General features: G+C 40.5%; 2 protein-coding genes across 7 annotated transcripts in view; one reads left to right on the top strand and one right to left on the bottom strand.

Moving 5' to 3' along the window:
• Positions 1-12496, bottom strand: part of LOC127570450 (uncharacterized) — a 111427-nt gene extending 98931 nt beyond the window's left edge. Inside the window, exon 1 of the mRNA XM_052016049.1 lies at positions 12446-12496. The gene's annotated coding sequence lies outside the window, so the exon portion shown is untranslated. The remainder of the gene's footprint in view (positions 1-12445) is intronic.
• LOC127570453 (protein PALS2-like) overlaps positions 1-21811 on the top strand; it is a 105100-nt gene that overhangs the window by 50033 nt on the left and 33256 nt on the right. For 4 of the 6 annotated variants that reach the window (XM_052016060.1, XM_052016054.1, XM_052016056.1 and 1 more), the window contains one exon: positions 19502-19603. In XM_052016060.1, the coding sequence (XP_051872020.1) occupies positions 19567-19603 (37 nt within the window). In that variant the 5' untranslated portion in view covers positions 19502-19566. Of the gene's footprint in view, positions 1-18998; positions 19199-19498; positions 19604-21811 lie in introns of those variants that run through there. The other 2 variants (XM_052016058.1, XM_052016059.1) reach the window with 2 other exon arrangements.

Here is a 21811-nt window from a genome sequence, read left to right as displayed (position 1 = left end):
TCAAGGATTTATTGATCATAAGTTTGATCTGTTAAAATTGAAGTGACTCTTTACTAATTAATTAATGAACACAGCAATAATTTATGATTTTCGAATTGCCCTCATGCCTAAAAATAAAACGGAAAGTGCTGGAAGTACTTATCAAGCCAGGCAGCATTTTGGAGAGAGCAGCAAGTGGAAAGCTGTTTTTCAGAGCTGATCTGATGAAAGGTCATTTTCCTGAATCGGTTACCTTTGTTTCTTCCTCAGCTGCTGTCTGTCTTTTCGAGTATTGTAGCATTTCCTGTATTATTTGAGTTCCAGCAGTGCTGGTACCTTGTTCTTGGCCCCTTTTGTCCTACTTTCTTCCTCTGTCAGTATTTGTCCTTCCTATGTCTCTAATTTGGTGTGTCTTTCCCTTCTCCTTGATATCTCTATTCTTTTAGCACTCTTTCTCACTTGCACACTCTCCATCATTATTCCTCACACATGCATATGATCTCCAAAGAAATTGGACGGTATTCTTATCTGAATGATAGCACATTGAAACATCTGGTGCAGCAGGGTATTGCCAGATAAAGACTTGAGTATTTCTTCCAGTACCTCCCCAAAAAAGTCATCGTGTGTTAGATGTCTCATTTTATTACCACACACCCACTCCTTCGACATTTCCCAAATTCCTGAAAAGTTGAAGTGCTCTGGAAAATGGCAACCCAGGGTTCATTATTGTTCCACTCAGACTATACCATGCATCTTACATAGAACAGTACAGCACAATACAGGCCCTTCGGCCCACAATGTTGTGCCGACCTTTAAACCTCGCCTAAGACCATCTAACCCCTTCCTCCCACATATCCCTCTATTTTAAATTCCTCCATATGCTTATCTAACAATCTCTTGAATTTGACCAACATACCTGCCTCCACCACTACCCCAGGCAGCACATTCCATGCCCCAACCACTCTCTGGGTAAAAAACCTTCTCTGATACCTCCCCTGAACTTCCCACCCATTACTTTAAAGCTATTGAGCATTGGTGCCCAGGGAAAGAGGTGCTGGCTGTCTACTCTATCTATTCCTCTTAATATTTTGTACACCTCTATCATGTCTCCTCTCATCCTCCTTCTCTCCAAAGAGTAAAGCCCTAGCTCCCTTAGTCTCTCCTCATAATGCATACTCTCTAACCAGGCAGCATTCTGGTAAATCTCCTCTGCACCCTTTTCAATGCTTCCACATCCTTCCTATAATCCTTCCAATGCACTTGGATTGTTCGGCACATGACTCTAACTTCTTCAAACCCCAATAAATTCTTGTTACTGTCCTCCAACCACCAAAGTCTCCCAGTTCTCACATTGTACCCCCTTAAATAAATGAGAATTAACTACAATGGCACCCCAAGGCGACCTGACAGCTGTTTTGCCCCAGGATCTCTTTTCCACCAGATACAACATGGCAATACCCCATCTGCTCCAGAAGTCAAAAATTTTCTTGCTTTTACAATATTCAAAGCTTTCTACTCGCAATCATGCCAACCTCTTTGCATTACCAAACCTCCCCTAAATATCTATAAATATTTCATTGCTTGCAACCTAAGACATCATCTGAAAACCTTGAACTTGGGACCTTTTTATAAAAAGATGTATAAAATCAAATGCAAAATTATTCAAGCCATTGATATTTAATTTCCATACAGAGAGAAAATACAAAGATAGTATCACTCTGCGATATCAAAATCATTGTACACCAATATAGGGCTAAAAAAACAAAGTGCTGGAATTACTCAGTCACAGCATCTGTGGAGAAAGGAACAGAATTAATGTTTCGTTGGGTGACTGTTCACTCATTCCAGAATTAATTTGGCTGAAACTAGAAAACTAATCTTGTTTATCCAGAAGGTCTTAGATTTGAGCAGTTGCAGCAACTTGTAGAATATGTGTGGTCCAGACCAAGCCCTCCAATGAAATGTGAATAATCTCGACAACTGGCAAAGCCCTATTCTCTTGTCAAAACTGTCATGATTTTACAGTGTCTCCAAATGTCTCTAATTTTCAGAACTATCTCTTAAAATATTAATATAAAAAAGACAAATGTTTTAAAATAATTGGCGTAATTAAGCACAACAATTGCAATTAAAATAAAATAAACTTGCATTCTTCCATGGGGAATCCAGCAGCAGAATATAGCCTGGGATTGCTAGAGACTCTTGGTTGTAAAGTTTGTGACTCTTGCATTTGCACATATCCCAAGGTGTACTGTAACTTGTGTTGAGAAATGGTAGCAATTCAGTGCAGAACTGCTGGTATTTCCCAGAACAACCAGGCATTATTTTAAGAGAGATCTTTTATAAAGCTCTTCTTAAATGCTACCATCTTTTAAGCTATCTTCATGTAAGGTCATGCATATGACAAAAAGTAGTTTGAATCATTAAGACTGTGTCTAATATTGATACGATGTTAAAGCGAAAGACTACCAATCCTTAAAATGTGAAACATAAGTAGAAAGTGCTGGGAAATGGCACATTTCAGTAAAAGTAACACCTGTCCCTCTCCAAGTGCTGCTTAATCTGCTGAGCACTTCACAGCATTTTCTGCTTTTGCAGCAAAGAAATAATGACCAGTCCAATATGAGTTGCTGCCAACTGTCTTTCCCTAGGCTGGAAAAGTATTACAAACAGATTGCATGAACTGAAGCCTATTAATGTGAAGTGTTTGTCAGCAAATCTTAAGTGGACAGAGGCTTTTTGTCTGAAGAAAATCTGATACAACTTTCTATTTCTTAGTTTTAACCTCAAAGGAGATGAGAGATGTATATCAATTAGTTAGCAAGTACTTCTACTTTAATTCTTGCTGATATTTGATATTATGTAGTTGCAAATGTATTTTAAAATGGCCATACAATCCTGATGAAATTTGACAGTGAGCTATCTGGACAACACATACTGCTTTTACAACGCTTCATGTGGATGTGACCTACCTGGATTATTTGAGCCCCCCACAAAGGTGCAAGCAGTTTATTTTTGGTATCAATTAGTAGTGTTTTTCTTTTTAATTTTAATAAATCTGTTCAATAGTTTACCAGTATAAATCAGAAACTGTTGAATTTCATTCTACCTCGTTAAATCTAGGTGATCACAAATTGGCTAGTGACATATCCACTAAGGAATATGATCATCAATTAATTCAGCCATTTGGATAAGTTAGCTGATTGTATAAGGTACATTCTGATTCTAAAGCCTTGGGTTAGTGGATCTTGGCACTGAACATTGTGGAAATAAGTGAAAACTGAAACTTGTATGAATATTACTAAGTTCTACAATGGAGCTTCATGCTATTGAACAGTTTGCAGCATAATTTTTTCGTAAAAGTACCATTTCCTTTTTCAACATTTTCTTCACTGAAGTCTTTTGTGTGGTTTTTATTTATTCTCCTTGTTTGCTATGCCCTTGGGATAATAGAAATTGAATGTTTATTTATAATCCCTGGACAATTTCATATAAAATAATTCATTTGCATCATTTCTGAAACAACAGTTCACAGCTAAACAGCCATTTTAGTGTAGAATAACAGCTTGAGGCACTTCAAAAGTGCAATCAGCCAAAAATGGAATGAAGCTAAAGGAGATGGTAGGGGAGGTGAATGACAGCTTGGTCAGGTGTAGCCTGAATGATAGATTTGGAGGGCATGTAGGTGAAGAGTCTAGATGTTGAATTCCAGAGCAACTGATTTAGATTCTGTATTGTGCTGTACTGTTCTATGTTCTGTTCTTTCTTTATTATTGCCCAGGTAGAGCAGTGGGAATGACACCCATTGCAGTGGTGTGCTTTTATTGCATGATGTGGGAAGTCAGGGAGACCTCCAGTGTCCCTGATGACTACATCTGCGAGAAGTGCATACGGCTGCAGCTCCTTACAAACCGTGTTAGGAAACTGGAACTGGATGACCTTTGGATCATTCAGGAGATTGAGGGGTTGATAGACAGGAGTTTACAGGTTGATAGGCAGCAGTCACACCCAAGTTGCACGAAGCAGGTAGCTGGCTGACAGCCAGGAGAGAGAAAGGGAATAGGCAGTCAGTGCAGGGTACCCCTGTGGCTGTTCCCCTCAATAATAAGTATAACATTTTAGATACTGTTGGGTGGGATGACCTACCGGGGAAAGTCACAGCGGTCAGGTCTCGCACGCTGAGTCTGGCTCTTTGGCTCAGAAGGGAAGGGGGGAAAAGAGGCAAGCGGTAGTGATAGGGGATTCATTGGTCAGGGGAGCAGACAGGAAGTTCTGTGGACAAGAATGAGGCTCTTGGATGGTATATTGCCTCCCAGGTGCCAGGGTCAGAGATATCTCGGATCGAGTCCATAGCATTCTTAAGGGGGAGGGTCAGCAGCCAGAGGTTGTGGTACACATTGGAACCGATAATATGGGCAGGAAAAGTGACGAGGTCCTGCAAAGTGAATTCCGGGAGTTAGGTGCCAAGTTAAAAGACAGGACCTCCAGGGTGATGATCTCGGGATTGCTACCTGTGCCACGTGCTAGTGAGGCAAGAAATAGGAAGATAATGCATTTTAACATGTGGCTAAGCAGATGGTGCAGGAGGGATGGCTTCAGATTTTTAGATCATTGGGCTCTCTTCCAGGGCAGGTGGGATCTGTACAAATGAGACTATTTGCATCTGAACTAGAGGGGGACCAGTATCCTTGCGGGAAGTGCTGCTCAGGGTGGGGGTTAAACTAGAGTTACGGGGGGTGGGGGGGTGGTGGGAACCAGTGGCAGGGCAGCAAGTGGAGGGGCTGTGGGGAAAGTAGATGCTAAGACTACAAGCAAAGATGGAAACCGAAAGGTTGAAGGTGGTGGGACTAATGTTCTGAGTTGCATCTATTTCAATGCAAGGAGTATTGTAGGGTGAGGCAGATGAACTTAGAGTATGGATCTGTATGTGGACTTATGATGTTGTACCATTGGTGAGACTTGGTTGCAGGAGAGGCAGGACTGGCAGCTCAGTGTTCCAGGGTTCTGATGTTTTAAACATGAAAGAGGGGGAGGTGTTAAAGGGGGAGGGGTGGCATGACTCATCAGGGAAAATGTCACGGCATTGCTCAGAAAGGACGTACTGGAGGGCTCAACTACCGAGGGAATTTGGGTGGAAATGAGGAATAAAAAAGGGACGACCACGTTAATGGGACTATATTATAGACCTCCCAATAGTCAGTAGAATTTAGAGGAGCAAATTTGTAGAGAGATAGCAGACAGTTGCAGGAAATATAAAGTTGTGATAGTAGGTGATTTTAACTTTCCACATATTGACTGGGACTCCCATACTGTAAAAGGACTGGATGGGATAGAGTTTGTCAAATGTGTTCAGGAAAGTTTCCTCAATCAATATGTAGAGGTCCCAACTGGAGAGAATGCGATACAGGATCTCCTCTTTGGGAATGAGACGGGGCAGGTGACAGAAGTGAGTGTAGGGGAACACTTTGGATCTGGTGATCATAATTACATTAGTTTCAAGGTAATTATGGAAAGGATAGGACTGGTCCTAGGGTTAAGATTCTAAACTGGAGGAAGGCTAATTTTAATGGCATCAGAAGGGATCCAGCAGGTGTGGACTGGGATAGGTTGTTTTCCAGCAAAGAGATGCTTGGTGAGTGAGAGTACAGAATCTGTATGTTCCTGTTAGGATAAAAGGCAAGGCTAACAGGTTTAGGGAATCTTGGTTATTGAGGGATATTGAGGCCCTGGTAAAGAAAAAGGAGGTGCATATCAGGTATAGGCAGTGAGGATCAAATGAGGCGTTTGAGGAGCATAAGAAATGCAAGAGAACACTTGAGAGAAATCAGGAGGGCTGAAAGGGGACATGAGGTTGCTCTTGCAGGCAAGGTGAAAGAGAATCCAAAATGGCTTCTATAGCTCTATTAAGAGCAAAAAGATAGCAAGGGGACAAAATTGGTCTTCTTGAAGATTGGCGGGTCATCTGTGCATGGAGCCAAAAGAGATGGGGAGATTTTAAATTAATTTTTTGCATCTGTGTTTACTTGGGAGACAGACACAGTCTAAAGAACTGAGGAAAAAGAGTAGTGAGGTCATGGACCATATCTGGATTACAGAAGAGGGTGGATAAATCCCCAGGGCCTGACAAGGTGTCCCCTAGGACCTTGTGGGAAGCGAGTGCAGAAATTGCAGGGGCCCTGGCAGAGATACTTAAAATATCCTTGGCCACAGGTAAGGTGCCGGAGGACTGGAGGATAGCTAATGTTGTTTAAGAAAGGCTCTAAGAATAAGCCAGGAAATTATAGGCCGGTGAGCCTGACGTCAGTTGTGGGTAAATTATTGGAAGGTATTCTGAAGGACAGGATATATAAGTATTTGGATAAACGGCCTGATTAGGGTTAGTCAACATGGCTCTGTGCATGGCAAGTCATGTCTAACCAATCTAATAGAGTTTTTTGAGGAGGTTATCAGGAAGGTTGATGAAGGGAAGGCAGTAGATGTTGTCTACGTAGACTTTAGCAAGGCCTTTGGAAAAAGTCCCACATTGCAGACTGCTCCAGAAGGTTAAGTTGCTGGGCATTCAGAATGATGTAGTCAATTGGATTCAATGTTGGCTTAGAGGGAGAAGCCAGAGAGTGGTAGTAGATGGTTCTCTCTGACTGGAAGCCTGTGTCTACTGGTGTGCCGCAGGGATCAGTGCTGGGCCTGTTGTTGTTTATCACCTATATTAATGATTTAGATGATAATGTGGTAAACTGGATCAGCAAATTTGCAGATGACACCGAGATTGGGGGTGTAGTGGACAGCGAGGAAGGCTATCAAAGCTTGCAAAGTGATCTGGACCAGCTGAGTAAATGGGCTGAAAAATGGCAGATGGAATTTAATGCAGACAAGTGTGAGGTGATGCACTTTGGGAGGATAAACCAGGGTAAGACTTGCACAGTGAATAGTAGGGCACTGAAGTATGCAGTAGAACAAGGGGATCTGGGAATACGGGTCCCTAGTTCCTTGAAAGTGGCATCATAGGTAGATAGGGTCGTAAAGAGAGCTTTTGACACATTGGCCTTCATAAATCAGGGCATTGCGTACAGGAGTTGGGATGTTGAGTTGGGATGTTATGTTGAAGTTGTACAAGATGTTGGTGAGGCCAAATTTGGAGCATTGTGGGCAGTTCTGGTCACCTACCTACAGGAAAGATATCAATAAGCTTGAAAGAGTGCAGAGAAAATTTACACAGTTGTTGCCAGGACTTGAGGACCTGAGTTACAGGCAGAGTTTGAATAGGTTAGAACTTTATTCCCTGGAGCATAGGAGAATGAGGGGAGATCTTATAGAGGTATACAGAATTATGAGGGGTATAGATAGTGTGAATGCATGCAGGCTTTTCCCCCTCAGGTTGGGTGAGACTAGAACTAAGGTCATAGGCTTAGGGTGAAAGGTGAAATATTTAAGGGGTGTCACAAACCAGCAACAAAAGAAACACACTGAGCATGATTCAGTGTTAAAAACTATTTTATTAATCACTACTTATGATAATACGTAAAATAAAAGTAATAATGTTAGTATGTTAGAATTCAAAAATGTTAAACCTTGAACGTTAACCCCAAAACTAAACTCGTCGTGTGTTTGTTTGACAAAGTCCCAAACTCCAAGTTCCGGAATGGTTCTTAAAGTTCAGTTCCGCAAGCCATAAGGTGAAACATGAGCAAGGGCTTCTTCAACAACCACCGTTGTCAGAAGATAAGATGTAGATGTAGAAAAATATAGAGAGAGTACATACGAAATCCAAATGTTCCACGATGGAACCCAAACGACACTTCAGTGTTTACTCGGTAGTGACTTCCTCACCCCGAAAGCATCCGAACCATGGTCGTCCACATACAAATACCTGTTTCCTTCTACAGGTCAGCAACAAAGTGAACTCCACCGGATTACTTCCAACTTCCATACATGGATTTCAGTAGCAAACACAGTTATTGTTTCTCATCCATCGGTAGAGAAAACAAGCAGGCTGGTGTCTCTCTCCCTTCTCTCTCTCTCTCCTTCTTCTTCTTCTAACCTCTTCAACAACGTCATTACGTCCTTTATCTTCTATTGACGTAAGCACGCCCCACACACACATACACACACACTCTCTATCTTGAGTCCGTAACACCTCCCACCTAAAAAAAAATTTTCCCAAGAAAATTTTAACCGCACATACAGTTAGTAATGTTAATAATTATCATGCTACACAACTACAGACTATCAGATTAGTACAGATACATGTTTCCCATTTAACATCGAGAAAGAAAATCAGCAATCACATTATCTTTGCCTTTAATGTGAGTTATCGTGAGATCAAACTCTTGCAAAATTAAACTCCAGTTTAACAGCCTTCTGTTCTTGTTTTTGACTCGGCTCAGAAACACCAATGGGTTATGATCTGTATACACAGTCAATGGTTTCTGAGCGGTGCAAACATATACACTGAAATGTTGCAAGGCTAAAACAAGCGACAGTAATTCTTTCTCTATGGTGGAATAATTCTTTTGATGCTCATTAAATTTCTTTGAAAAGTAAGCTACAGGATGGTCAATATCATCAAGGTCACCCTTCTGCAACAACACAGCTCCTGCAGCTTCATCACTGGCATCTACTGCTAATGAAAATGGCTTTTCAAAGTCAGGTGTTTTGAGCACAGGATGGTAGCATAAAATGGCTTTCAGCTTCTCAAATGCTTCTTGACAAGAATCTGTCCAAACAAACTTTACTCCCTTCTTCAGAAGATTAGTTAGGGGAAGAGCAATATCAGCAAAATTTTACAAAATTTTCGATAATATCCAACCATTCCCAAAAATCTTTTAACAGTCCTCGTACCTGTGGGAATAGGGAACTCAGATATTGCTTGAACTTTTGCCTGAACAGGAGCTTGCTTGCCTTGATCTACAACATAACCAAGATACGTCACAGTGGCATGGCCAAATTCACTTTTAGCCAAGTTAACTGTAAGGTTAGCCTTGGAAAGTCTTTCAAACAACCTTTCTAACGCAGAGATGTGATCCTCCCATGTATCATTCCCAGTCACTAAGTCGTCAATGTAGGCATCTGTATGTTTTAACCCATGAATCACTGAATTAATCATTCTTTGAAATGTTGCCGGAGCATTTTTCATTCCAAATGGCAAAACATTGTATTCATACAATCCAGAAGGGGTTACAAAGGCTGGAATCTCCCTTCCTCTATCTGTTAATGGAACACACCAGTACCCTTTTAATAGGTCAATCTTTGTAAGAAATTTTGCCTTTCCCACTCTATCTATGCAATCATCCACCAAGGCCACAACTGAATCCCTCTCATAATAAGGTTTTAGCATGTTTACATGACAGAGTTGTGTTTTCTTGCGTCTACCTGGTGTTTTGATTATATATGTTAGATCAGTCACTCGAGATTCAATAACATAGGGTCCAGAAAAACAAGATTGCAAGGGATTATTTTGGCTAGGGAAAAATACCAACACCTTTTGCCCCACTGCGAATGTCCTAGGCCGAGCACGTCTATCAAAATATGTCTTCATTCTTATCTGGCTGGTTTTCAAATTCTCTCTCGCTAGCTGGCAGACTCTCTCCAACCGAGTTTTAAATTTTTGGACATAGTCCAACAGACTCAAGTGAACTTCCTCATTAACCCATTGCTCTCTTAACAACTCCAAAGGTCCTCTCACCCTATGTCCAAATACAAGCTCAAACGGACTAAATCCTATTGACTCCTGGATTGATTCTCTAACGGCAAACAAAAGTAAATGGATACCTTCGTCCCAATCCTTGGTGTTTTCAAAGCAATAAGTCTTCAGCATATTTTTGAGAGTAGAATGAAATCTCTCCAGAGCTCCTTGAGATTCTGGGTGATATGCAGATGATACAATCTGCTTTGCTCCCAGCTCATAGACTATTTGTTGAAAAATTTTTGACATAAAATTACTACCTTGATCAGATTGGATTTCTTTTGGCAAACCAAACAAGGTAAAAAATTTTACAAGAGCCTTTGACACCGTCTTGGCCTTAATATTTCTAAGGGGTATTGCCTCTGGAAATCTAGAAGTGGCACACATGATGGTTAACAAATACTGATTTCCAGTCTTAGACTTTAGTAAGGGGCCAACACAGTCCACAATCACCTTCGAAAAGGGCTCCCCAAAAGCAGGAATTGGCTTCAACGGAGCCACAGGGGGTTTTTGATTTGGTTTACCTACCATCTGACATGTGTGACAGGTTCGACAAAACATCACCACACCTTTTCTCAAACCAGGCCAATAGAATTGTTTCAAGATCTTCCCTACAGTTTTATTCACCCCAAAATGACCACCCAAAGGCATACTGTGGGCCAGGTTTAAAATCTCATCCCTATAAACTTTTGGAACAACAACCTGATGAATAACTTCCCATTCCTCATTAACAGGAACATGAGGAGGTCTCCATTTCCTCATTAACACTCCATTTTTGACATAGTATCCAGTTGGCACTTTTTCAATCTCCTCACATGAGAGAGCTTTTCTTTCAATTCTGTCAACTCAGGGTCCTTTGTCTGTTCCACCATAAAATCCTTCCTCGACAAAGACAAATCTTTAAATTCAGGCTCACTACAAGGATGTTGATCCTCCAGTGAAGACAGAAAAGTCTCAGATAAGGCATCATAATTTTCTTCCTGTTTAGGACTGTCACAAGGAACCACATCAGACTGCACCAGACTGTCTGTCTTGGCTAATTCTTTAGCTCTAGCTCGAGTCACCGCACATGATGGGTAAACATCTGGATCATTCTCAGACTCATCAATCCTTGGTTTGGTTGTTAACCGTACCACAGGATCAATTTCTCCATCTGCAAGGTCATTTCCCAATAACAAAAAAACTCCTTCCACTGGCAAACTAGGTCTTATCCCTATCTCGACTGGTCCTTCTACGAACTTTGACTTTAAAATCACCCTGTGAAAAGGGACAGACATGGTCTCACCTGTAACGCCTCGTACTAGATTTACTTCACCAGTGTCACTTTCTTCACCAAAATTTAAAACACTGTCCAGCAAGAGAGATTGACTAGCCCCAGTATCTCTAAGAATTTTCACTGGCACCTGGGGTGACTCATCATTCAGTGAAACAAAACCCTCTGATACATACGAACGGAATTCTTTTCTCACCTCCTCCAACTTTTCCGCTTTTCCCTCTTGCAAGGACTGATCTTTAACAGCATCTCCTAAACCTTTTTGATTTTTAATTGCCTGAAAGCAAGCATTGGGCCCAGCTTCCTTCTTTTTCTTCAAAAGGGCACAATTAGATATCACATGGCCAGGTTTCCTACAGTAATAACAAGTACGCTCAACAGGTTTCTCCAGCCCTGGCTTCTTTTCATCCTTTCCTTTTTGATTACCTCCCAATTTAATCTCCGGTTTACCTGGATTGTCTTTGTAACTCTTTTGAAAGGTTTTAGGTTGTCCCCATTTGGATTTATGGGTTAAAGCATAATCATCTGCCAACCTAGCAGTCTCTTGTAAAGTTTCCACTGCCTTTTCATTTAAATATGTTGTTAATTCAGCTGGAACACATCTTTTAAAGTCTTCCACTAGTATCAATTCTTTCAATTTATCAAAATCCCCATCTACATTTTTAGCCAGGCACCATCGTTCAAAACATATTCTCTTTCCATTGGCAAATTCCATATGTCTGATCTGCAGATTTCCTCAAATCTCTGAATTTTTGTCTATAAGCCTCAGGGACCAATACATAGGCCTTCAATATAGCTTGTTTTACCTTGGTATAATCAGCTGCATCCGCAGCAGACAAAGCAGAATAAGCTTTTTGAGCTTTACCTTTAATCACACTCTGTACCATAAGAGCCCATCCTTTCCTTGGCCAGTTTGAACTCTCAGCAACCTTTTCAAAATGTTGGAAGTACTGATCAACCTGATCTTCTTCAAACGGAGGGACTAATCGAACCTCCCTGCTGGCTGAAAAACCATCATCAGAATCAGATTCCGAACTCCTACGCTTCATTTGTAACTCATGCTGCCTCTGTTTCTCCTTCTCCTCTGCCTCAAACTTTAACCGAATTAGTTCCCGTTTCCGTTCAGCCTCTAACTTCATCTGAGTTATCTTTTGTTCGGCCTCTAATTTATCTCGTTCGGCTTCTAATTTCTTTTGTTCTCGTTCAGCCTCTATCTTTGCCAGCTGCACCTGTGCCTCCGAAATTGCTATTTCACTGCCAGGAAACTGTTTTAACACTTCCTTCTCAAACACCTTCTTTTCCACATAATGGCCAGCTATCAGTCTCTGAATATCTGCCTTTCTCATAGACTGCTTTACTTCTGTAAGGTTTAGCCTTGTAGCAATCTTTATCAAATCATCCTTTTTCGCCACCTCCAATCCCTTTTGGGTTGGTGACTCCAAAAATGCCTTAATATCCATTGCTGCTGGTTTCCACACACACACAAGCCAATTAAAAAGAATTTATCAGACCTCCCTCAAAAATCTTTGGATTGAATCCCGAACAAATCTCGTCAATCTGGGGAACGATCCCAGACGACACTCGTTAATGTTTGGATTGGATCCCGGACGAATCTCGTTAACCTTGGGAACTATCCTGGACGAGCCCCCAATTTTGTCACAAACCAGCAACAAAAGAAACACACTGAGCATGATTCAGTGTTAAAAACTATTTTATTATTCACTACTTATGATAATACGTAAAATAAAAGTAATAATGTTAGTATGTTAGAATTCAAAAATGTTAAACCTTGAACGTTAACCCCAAAACTAAACTCGTCGTGTGTTTGTTTGACAAAGTCCCAAACTCCAAGTTCCGGAATGGTTTCTTAAAGTTCAGTTCCGCAAGCCATAAGGTGAAACATGAGCAAGGCTTCTTCAACAACCACCGTTGTCAGAAGATAAGATGTAGATGTAGAAAAATATAGAGAGAGTACATACGAAATCCAAATGTTCCACGATGGAACCCAAACGACACTTCAGTGTTTACTCGGTAGTGACTTCCTCACCCCGAAAGCATCCGAACCATGGTCGTCCACATACAAATACCTGTTTCCTTCTACAGGTCAGCAACAAAGTGAACTCCACCGGATTACTTCCAACTTCCATACATGGATTTCAGTAGCAAACACAGTTATTGTTTCTCATCCATCGGTAGAGAAAACAAGCAGGCTGGTGTCTCTCTCCCTTCTCTCTCTCTCTCCTTCTTCTTCTTCTAACCTCTTCAACAACGTCATTACGTCCTTTATCTTCTATTGACGTAAGCACGCCCCACACACACATACACACACACTCTCTATCTTAAAGGGACATTCACTGAGTCAGTAACAGGGGAATCTGAGGGGGAACTACTTCACTCAGAGGGTGATGCGAGTGTGGAACGAGCTGCCAGTGGAAGTGGTGGATGCGGGTTCAATTGTAACATTTAGGAGAAGTTTGGATGGGTACATGAAAGAGAGGTATGAAGGGTTATGGTCTGGATACAGGTAGATGGGACTAGGCAGAAAACCAGGCGGTCATGGTCTAGATGGGCTGAAGGGCCTGTTTCTGTGTTGTAGTGCTCTATGATTCTGACTCTATCTACTTTTAGTTTCCTACACAAAATGCTGCTTATCTTCCCTTTAAAACTTCACAGCAGAATGGTTACTTTGCTTGCCTGTTTTGCTGCTCAATTACTAGAAATTAGAAACTGTGCAGTAAGCGTATTAGAGCCATGCTACATCTGCCAGCTTGGACTGTTTATGTTGACGGATATTTTGTCCTTGGTTCCTGTATGGGAATTCTTTGGAATTCCTGTTTTAGTTTTTGGGTGGTGGAGTGGTGTTGCTGCATGAACATGACCTTGTATCATAGAGCACAGAAGCAGGCCATTTACTTCAGTTCTTTGATTCCCTTTTTTTTAATTAGTCATGTCTAAGATGTGTGTATGTTTATGATGGGCCCAGCCCTGGTGCCTGTCGAAATGTCCATTTTCACACTTTTGATTTAAAGGAAAGTGCCATGTTTGGCAGAGCAAGCCCTCGGGCACAATTGCAACATTCAAGTTGAAGATTTACCTAGGCAACTCTTTTTTTTAATCTTGTGCTGTAATGTTTTAAATTTCACTTTTCAGGCTGTGGACATCGCTGGCAAGACCAGTGTTAATTACCCCAAAGGGAGTGGCCTGCTGGTTCATTTCAGAGGCCTCAATGTTTCTGTGTCTGGAGCTGCTTGTAGAGATGGCAGGTTTCCTTCCCTGAAGGCCATTAGTGAGCCAAATGAGTTTTCATCTCAATCTAGTAGTTTTCTCCTCAGCATTACAAAGTCTCACATTTTAAAATTCTACAGCTGCTATGGTGGGATTTGAATTACTCTGGATTGTTAATACAGGCTTCTAAAGTACTAATTCAATAACTTAACCACCACACTACCTCCTTGCTGTATTGCTTTAGGTAAATCTGCATTGGATGAATATGTTGAGTGCAATATACTTGTCACTTTTTAAAAGTAGACATGAAAATTAATTCTTTGGAATAGGAGTCAACTGGTTTTGAAACTTTGGGGAAATGGGAAATCAGAGACCAATTAAAATAGCTACTCTGTGACACAAGAAGCGATCAACAGTGTGATTGTTAGTCATGCTGACGAGCACACTTCTAACAGTGGAGCAATGAAAGTGTTTTCCAAGGTGTGAGTATACTTTGGAACTCTGTGACTAACAAACTCAATGGGTCATTACTTTGACCTCTGATTCAGCACCCCACTCCCTCCTGGAAATGATGTGTGAATCTGATCAGCCGGGGCAAAAAAGAACAGGCCAAATAGTTCAGCAGAGGCATCTTAAAAATTGGCTTTGGCTTAGCTGGACCGGCAGAGTTGGGACTTTGCTGCTTTTCATAGAATGTGAAAGGAAACTTGGAAGCAAGTGTAGAGAGCAGTGGTTACAGTACTGACACTGTTGTACTCCTCTTGTACTTCTGCCCATATCTGTAGCTTCTGATGTATTGTGTGAATGTATTCTGATATTTTCATGTTTTCCAGCAATTTATCCACCCCTCAGCACCAAACATACAGTTTGTACACTTCCCTGCTGTCATCTCTTGAAATGTCAGTAATCTGTGAGCGAGCTTTATTAGCTTATGCTGCCTCTTAAAGACCCCACCATTATTTCACTGAATATTAGGTTTATTGAAATAACACATCATTACACCCATTATTACAACATTCTCTGTTTCCCAAATAACTCGTATTTTGTTTTAGTTCCAATTATTTTTCTTGCTGTCACATAATCCACCCACACAGTCTTCCTCCATTAGAGGTTAAGCTCTCATACTGCCAGATGTGCTTGTTACTCTTGTTAACTCTCCTATATGCTCACCTTTTAATCTGTGATCTTTGTTTGCTCCCTTCTACCGAAGCTACTGATTTTTACTAGGTGTGTGTGTGGCTCTTAGTGGGCAGGCTCTCCTCTAGTAAGTAAAACAACAGACGAGCATACATAAAGTGCTTTTCACAACTTTCAATGCTTGGAAACTCTTTATTCATGAAATATTTTTGAAAATCAAAAAAATGCAGATGTTGCAAATCTGAAATAAAAACAAAATGTGGTATATGATCATAAGGTCAGGCCACATCTGTGGAAAGTTCTTTTGAAGTCCAATCACTGTTACAAAGGGAAACTGGCAGCAAATATTAGCCAAAGCACAAGGAGCACTATGAAGTGCTTCCACACACTGAAAATTGTTGTGGCAGCTCTCATGTAAATTTGAGAGGACATTAAAGAGTTAAGTTTAGTCTCTTTTTTGGGTGGTGACTACTCTGTTGGTTCAGCATTCCCCCAGCAAGGTAAGTGTGAGCCAAGATTGCATGGTGTCATCTCTGGAGTGGGTCTTGAATCTGTGATCTCTGATTAAGTTGGGGCACCTCACTTGTGAGATCCAAGACAAGATGATCCGGTTCCTGAACATCAAATATTTCGGCTAATTTGTCCATAGCAAGGTCACACAAGCAGCAATAAGAGGAATAACAAGAGACATGAGACTGCAGGTGCTGGAATCTGAAGCAAAAAAAAAAACAGCTGGAGGAAGTCAGGGTTGAGCAGAGTCTGTGGAGGCAGAAGTATGGTTGACATTTCAGGTCTCCCTTTGGTTCCATAGATGCTGCTTGACCTGAGTTCCACCAGCTGTGTTTTCATGAGAGGGCTAACAGATGGTCCTGTTTTGGTGGTTGTAGATGAGAGATGGGGCAGGGCACGAGTGAACTTGTGTTTTTCTTTGGAACATGCTCCATAAGCGCCCTTGAGGCTGCTTGAGTTGGCAGATGAGATTATTTATCACTTAGCAGGTCCGACTCTTCAATCTGTCCAGGTTGTATATCATCAATTTATTTTCTGTCTCTTGCTGTTTGTAGGTAAAAAAAATGTTTCTTTCTCAACTTCATCCTTTCCATGTATTATTAAAGGTAGAACCCTAGCACTGATCCTAGCAGAACAATCACCACGAGTTGCACCTCTGTGCTGATACGTCCTTTCATTGTATTACTCTGTTTCAGCCAATTTAAAATCCTTTTTTTTTAAAGTACTGCCTCTCTGCCTTCCATTCTTGAAAACCATTCTCCTGGGTCGTACTCTTGACAGCCGTGATGAAGCCTAAGTTAGCAGAGGCTGACACGTCCCTGCTATTTTGTTTTTCTCTCTACTGCCTAGGTTGCCACCTGGTTACTTTCTGTGCAGTCATCTATCTCCTCACATTCTGCTTTCTGAAGATATCCTTTACCTAGTGCACTGCAGGGGATCAAGCCTAGTGCTACCCCTCTCGCATGTTTCCCTGCTTTTCTGCTCCCCACTGCCTTTGCATTTCACTGTTGCAAGATTCTGATTTTAAATGCTTGAATTTTCTTTATTAAGGTTTATAAACAATGAATATTTTGTAGCTTACTATTTGTAACTAGCTTCTCTGCTATTGTTCCTTACTAACCAACCCAGTTTTGCGATAGATGTTACTCATAGACCATAATATCTGGTTTATCATTATTCATCATCAAGTAACTTGTACGAACTAATCATACCTCTGTCAAACTCTGATTGCATGAATTGAATTATTGGAGTATTGCAAACACTGTACTTTAAAAGTAATAAACCTATAATTTAGAAATATATATCTATAATTCAGAGTGATGCACCTGTAATTTCCTGCATAGAAAGGTGATGTTTGGGATTTGAATCCTTTTTAAGTGGAACTATATTGAGTTCTTGGTATCATAAATCTGTCTACAGCTTCTTGCATGGATGAACACTTCACAGAGGAAGCATTAGAAAAGGAAATAAGTAAGTGGATATCCATAAACAAACCTGTTGAGAGGTCCTCAAATTTCAGGAATGGCAACGATATTTGAGGAAAAACAAAATGAAGGGTCTCTACCCAAAACATCAACTGTCCATTTCCCTCCATAGACGCTGCCTGACCCAGAGTTCCTCCAGCATGTAGTGTGTTGCTCCAGATTCCTGTGGAATAGTTGTGTTCCAGTTTATAGTTTATTTTCATCAAGTGAGTGATCAGGAATCAGCAGTATGGTGTGCTGTAGGAATCAGCTGTTTGGTGCTGAGCTTCTGCAGAATAAGTTACTTCATCAGCATGGGGTAACAGTCTCTGCTGTACATGGTTGCCTTACAGCTCCTTTGTGCAAGAGTTACCTGTAACTGGTGTTTCTGAATCCACCTGAAGGATATTCTACCTGATCTGGCACTGGCATAGTTATTGAATTTTCTCTCTTTTAATTGTATACAAGTCAGAGGGAATGGTTGAATGAATTCCTGATTGCTTTTTCATTCCACTTTTTCTAAAAATCGCTGCTCGTGAAAATTGGGTGTCCTCTCAGTGGATTTGTTTATGGATGTCAGGTTACACTTGATGGATCCTCTGCAGCTTCTGCCTTTGCAAGAATACACTTTAGAATGGTAACTGAAATAGCAAAACCCTACACTAAAACTGATTCTGCTTTGCCAAGCAAGGTGACTGCTGATTTTAGACATCAAGGTTTGGCAGGGTTTTTAACTTTTCTGCTTTGGAAAGATTTGAATAAGGTGGCAATGTTTCTAAGTTAAATCCCTTTACCTTACCAGATCTGCAGATGGCCAGTTATCAGTGTTTTGTTGGAATATGCTTGGAATCTGCTTTGAATTTCATTTTATTTGTCTTTTTCTTCCATTAATCAATTTCCAACTCTTCCTTTTCTCTTCTGCTCCTTCTTCACCTTCATTTCTGGGGGTGGAGTCTCAATCTGTATCTATGACTCTCACAGTATTCTTAATTTCTGAAAGGATTCTAATCCGTTGCATTTTCTCTGTTACACCCGTGTCCACTGTGCCACTTTTCACACTACTGCTTCCAGTGTAACTTCCTTTTGCACCAGTCAAGGATTCTTCTCACTTTTATTTACAGGGGGCTCTGCCTTGCCCATCCCATTTGCTTTATGAACTGGTGATAGGCTTCTCCTGGTCCTCCTTCAATACCCTTTCCCAGATGGCCCAACACCCCAAACCACAATCCCCAATGCACAAATTTAATGCTCTGACAAATGTTCTGCTATTTCCTCTCTTGCTGCACTCCCAACCGCACACCCCCCCTCCAATCTTAATCCACCTTTGTGATCAAGTGAAGCTTGAGAAGCAGCATTTCCAAGCTAAATATTTGTTTTGAGAATTTCAGATCATAACCACTGGTCCCATTCTTTTAAGGCCGGCATTGGTAAAGATACTGCTGTTCTTTACAGCGCCTGCCCAACTAATTCCTTTAATTTGTCCCAACACAAACCCCTTTACTTGCCATTTTAACTGTGGCTTATATGTACAGATTTGTTAAATAAATGTGGTTAAAGTCTCTTATTTTCTTCCACTGAAGCCATGTGCAACATAATGACTAAATTGTACAATAAAATTTGAGTCACTTTAATTGCATACAGTGGAGCATGAGTAATATTAGCACGTGTACATTCCAGGGAGGAACTTGAGGTCACCCTTAGTGATGTGGGAGATTTAATTTCTGTGCAACCAGTAATGAAATCTCTGTTGCAGCCTTCGATTGAGATGTATAATTTGGTTGCTTATGCTTGATATTTTAAAATTATTTTCCTTGTCAGTGGATCTATTTTGTTTAATTCTTGAGATAAAGCATGCTTAAATGGAAATCTGCATCAATCAGAAAATCTGGAGGTTAAAAGAACGTGTAGCCTTTAGACTGAAGCTTTAAGGTACGTAGGCGTGTGTGGGTGTATGAATTTTATTAACTGGAATAAGCAAATATTTCCAGAGATTAGATTATCCCTTTCCAAGTGAAACAGTATTAGGTCCATGTTTTTGGACCACTGTTTTTGGTTGAATGTGGGGCATGAGTTCTGGGTTTATTTGAAGCTTGTGGGCTTATGTTATTTAAATGCCAAAACCACTGAAATACCAGTTACAAAGAGCCATGTTGTGAGCATTTTGCATCTGTTTCATCTTCATGTTTTAATCTACTTCTTCCTCTCTCCCCCATCCCTTTTTTCTCTCAGTAGGAAGGAACCACTACCTAAAGAAAAATACAACTGAGTCATAATATGAACAATCCAGTTGATTTTGGATGATTGAAAGGGGCTTGGATCAGCAAATGAATGAAGGTAAAAAGAAATGTCCAAGAACACATAATGTAATTAGAATTCCACTTCGACCTAACGATGGACTTTACTGTTTTCTTACTTTCCTGCCAGATGCTCACTGATAAATTTGTATTCTAACTCTGCACTTAAGTATTAGTTCATATAATGACTGCAGCTTTAAACCACTGGATAACCAGTATCCAAATACTGATGGTTTGCAATGAGCCCTATCCATATTTATTAAATGCAGTGTGCAGAACTTGTCACAGTCAAACAGCATATTAACTATTTCTAAAAGTGGTTGTTGCAATGCTCTTTATTGGTTGCTTGGGTAACATGCAATGCTTATGCTGTAAAAAAAATGAACACTATGCACTTAAATATTGTGAATTAGGGAATAAAAAGCTACAACAGGAAAATAAAGCACCAGTCTATTGTTTTCAGGAAGCTGATGCATAAAGCAAATAAATGCAAAAAAATGAGATCAATGGAAAAAGTAGCTTTTAATTTGACATTTAAAAATAATTGGTAAAAGGCATTTCTTTTCTGGGTTACACTCAGTAAAGTGGCCCTTTACAGCTCTCTTCAAGATTATTCTGAAAAAATATTTAAAACAGTCAGAACAGAACTCTAGGTGCAGTATCAATTTAGGCTTTGAAGTGAAATATTTCATCAATGTAGAGAGTTATCCTTTTCTGAAGAGGCAGCATAGGATGTTGACACTCTGTGCTGGGTCTGACTTAGAACTGCATGCAGATATCACTGGGAAGCCAAAATGGGAATATTTAATTCCCCAGCACCAATCTTCCTCATCTCGAGTTCAGTCTGTTTTAAAATTGCTACCATTGATATTGAGCCAGGTTATGTAATAAAAGAAATGATTAAGATCAGAGATAATTTAGCTTTTGCCAAATAACTTTCATCATTATGTGGGCTATTTTAACTCCAATTCATGGGTAAAGGGTTGAAACTGGCTTAATGCAGAGGATCTAATTAAATGTGAGGGCTTCTGCCCTAAACCTATCTATCATTATCATACAAGTTGTTTTCTTTTGCACACCTGAAGCCCGTAGGAGCCTTGTTGCTACATGCAAACTGATTCCAGTCTATATAATATTAGTAGGACCCCACTGCAATTAAAAGTTAAAGAAATCAAAGTTTCACCTGGTGCTGAATCTGTCTAGTAAAACCTTGTGGTATTGGTTTTAAAATGGCAATTGGGAATATTATTTAACGGGGATCATGTGAAAACACAGGTCATGCATATATGGTTATATTTGTATTTCCATGGGGAATTTGTCTTGGAGCACTTCTCCCCGACATATTTATTGTGCTTCTGCATCCTCAGTAAGCACAGGGCAGGTGTTATCCTTGCCAATTTAATTTGATTGTATGAAAAGCAGCAGAAAGCTGGCCAAAAAGCATTTGGTCAGCATTTGGTTCCTGATCACCACTGTTCACTACATGCTGTTCTCCCTGTGATCACATGGACTTCCCTGGGTGCCTGTCTCCTCCCCCATGTTAAAGGTGGGAGGCAAGAGAATCAGAGGGCAGTTAATAGGCACGTAAGGGATAATAGATTGCGTGGGAATAAGATTGACGGGATTGCTCTAAGCGTTTGCATAGACGATGGGCCAAATTGCCGCCACCTTTGTCATAAAGAAATAAATGAAGAATGACAAATGATGTTATTTGAGGTGCTGTTAATTCACAGCTCACTGGAATAGGATGTGAAACTACTAAGCAAGGAGATTCAGTGCATCCAATGAACATGCTTTTGTGTTAGGCAAAAGAAAATGATATGCTTGAAATAAATGGGGATTATTTGTTTTCAGTCTGTGCTCTCTGCATGTGGCATTGGAGACTTCTCATGGTCTCTACCACTCAGAATAATTACTTTGCTCTTAATTACTTTTGCATAGCAAAAATTAAATTACCTATTAATTCCAGTTAAGTAATTGATACAAAATGACACAGGAGGCATTCTGCGCACAGAAAAGTTAATTATTTAGTAGGATAATTCCTGCTCTGTATTCTTTGAATTTTCTGTGTTGTCAGTAGCTCATTTGAGCCTGCCTACCCTTAAATCATAAATTTTCCTCACCCACCTCTTCCTGCTTTGGTCTTGCAGGTGTTACTAGTCAACTCCCGCATTTCCATTTGTAGATAGAATATGTGCAAGGCCTTTAATTTGTGTTGAGCTGTGATGCAGTCCATTAAAAAACAATT

Source organism: Pristis pectinata, chromosome 5 (assembly GCF_009764475.1).
Source record: "Pristis pectinata isolate sPriPec2 chromosome 5, sPriPec2.1.pri, whole genome shotgun sequence".
Taxonomy (NCBI): Eukaryota; Metazoa; Chordata; class Chondrichthyes; order Rhinopristiformes; family Pristidae; genus Pristis; species Pristis pectinata.
Note: the sequence above shows the minus strand (reverse complement) of the source record. Positions and strands in the feature narration are given on the sequence as shown.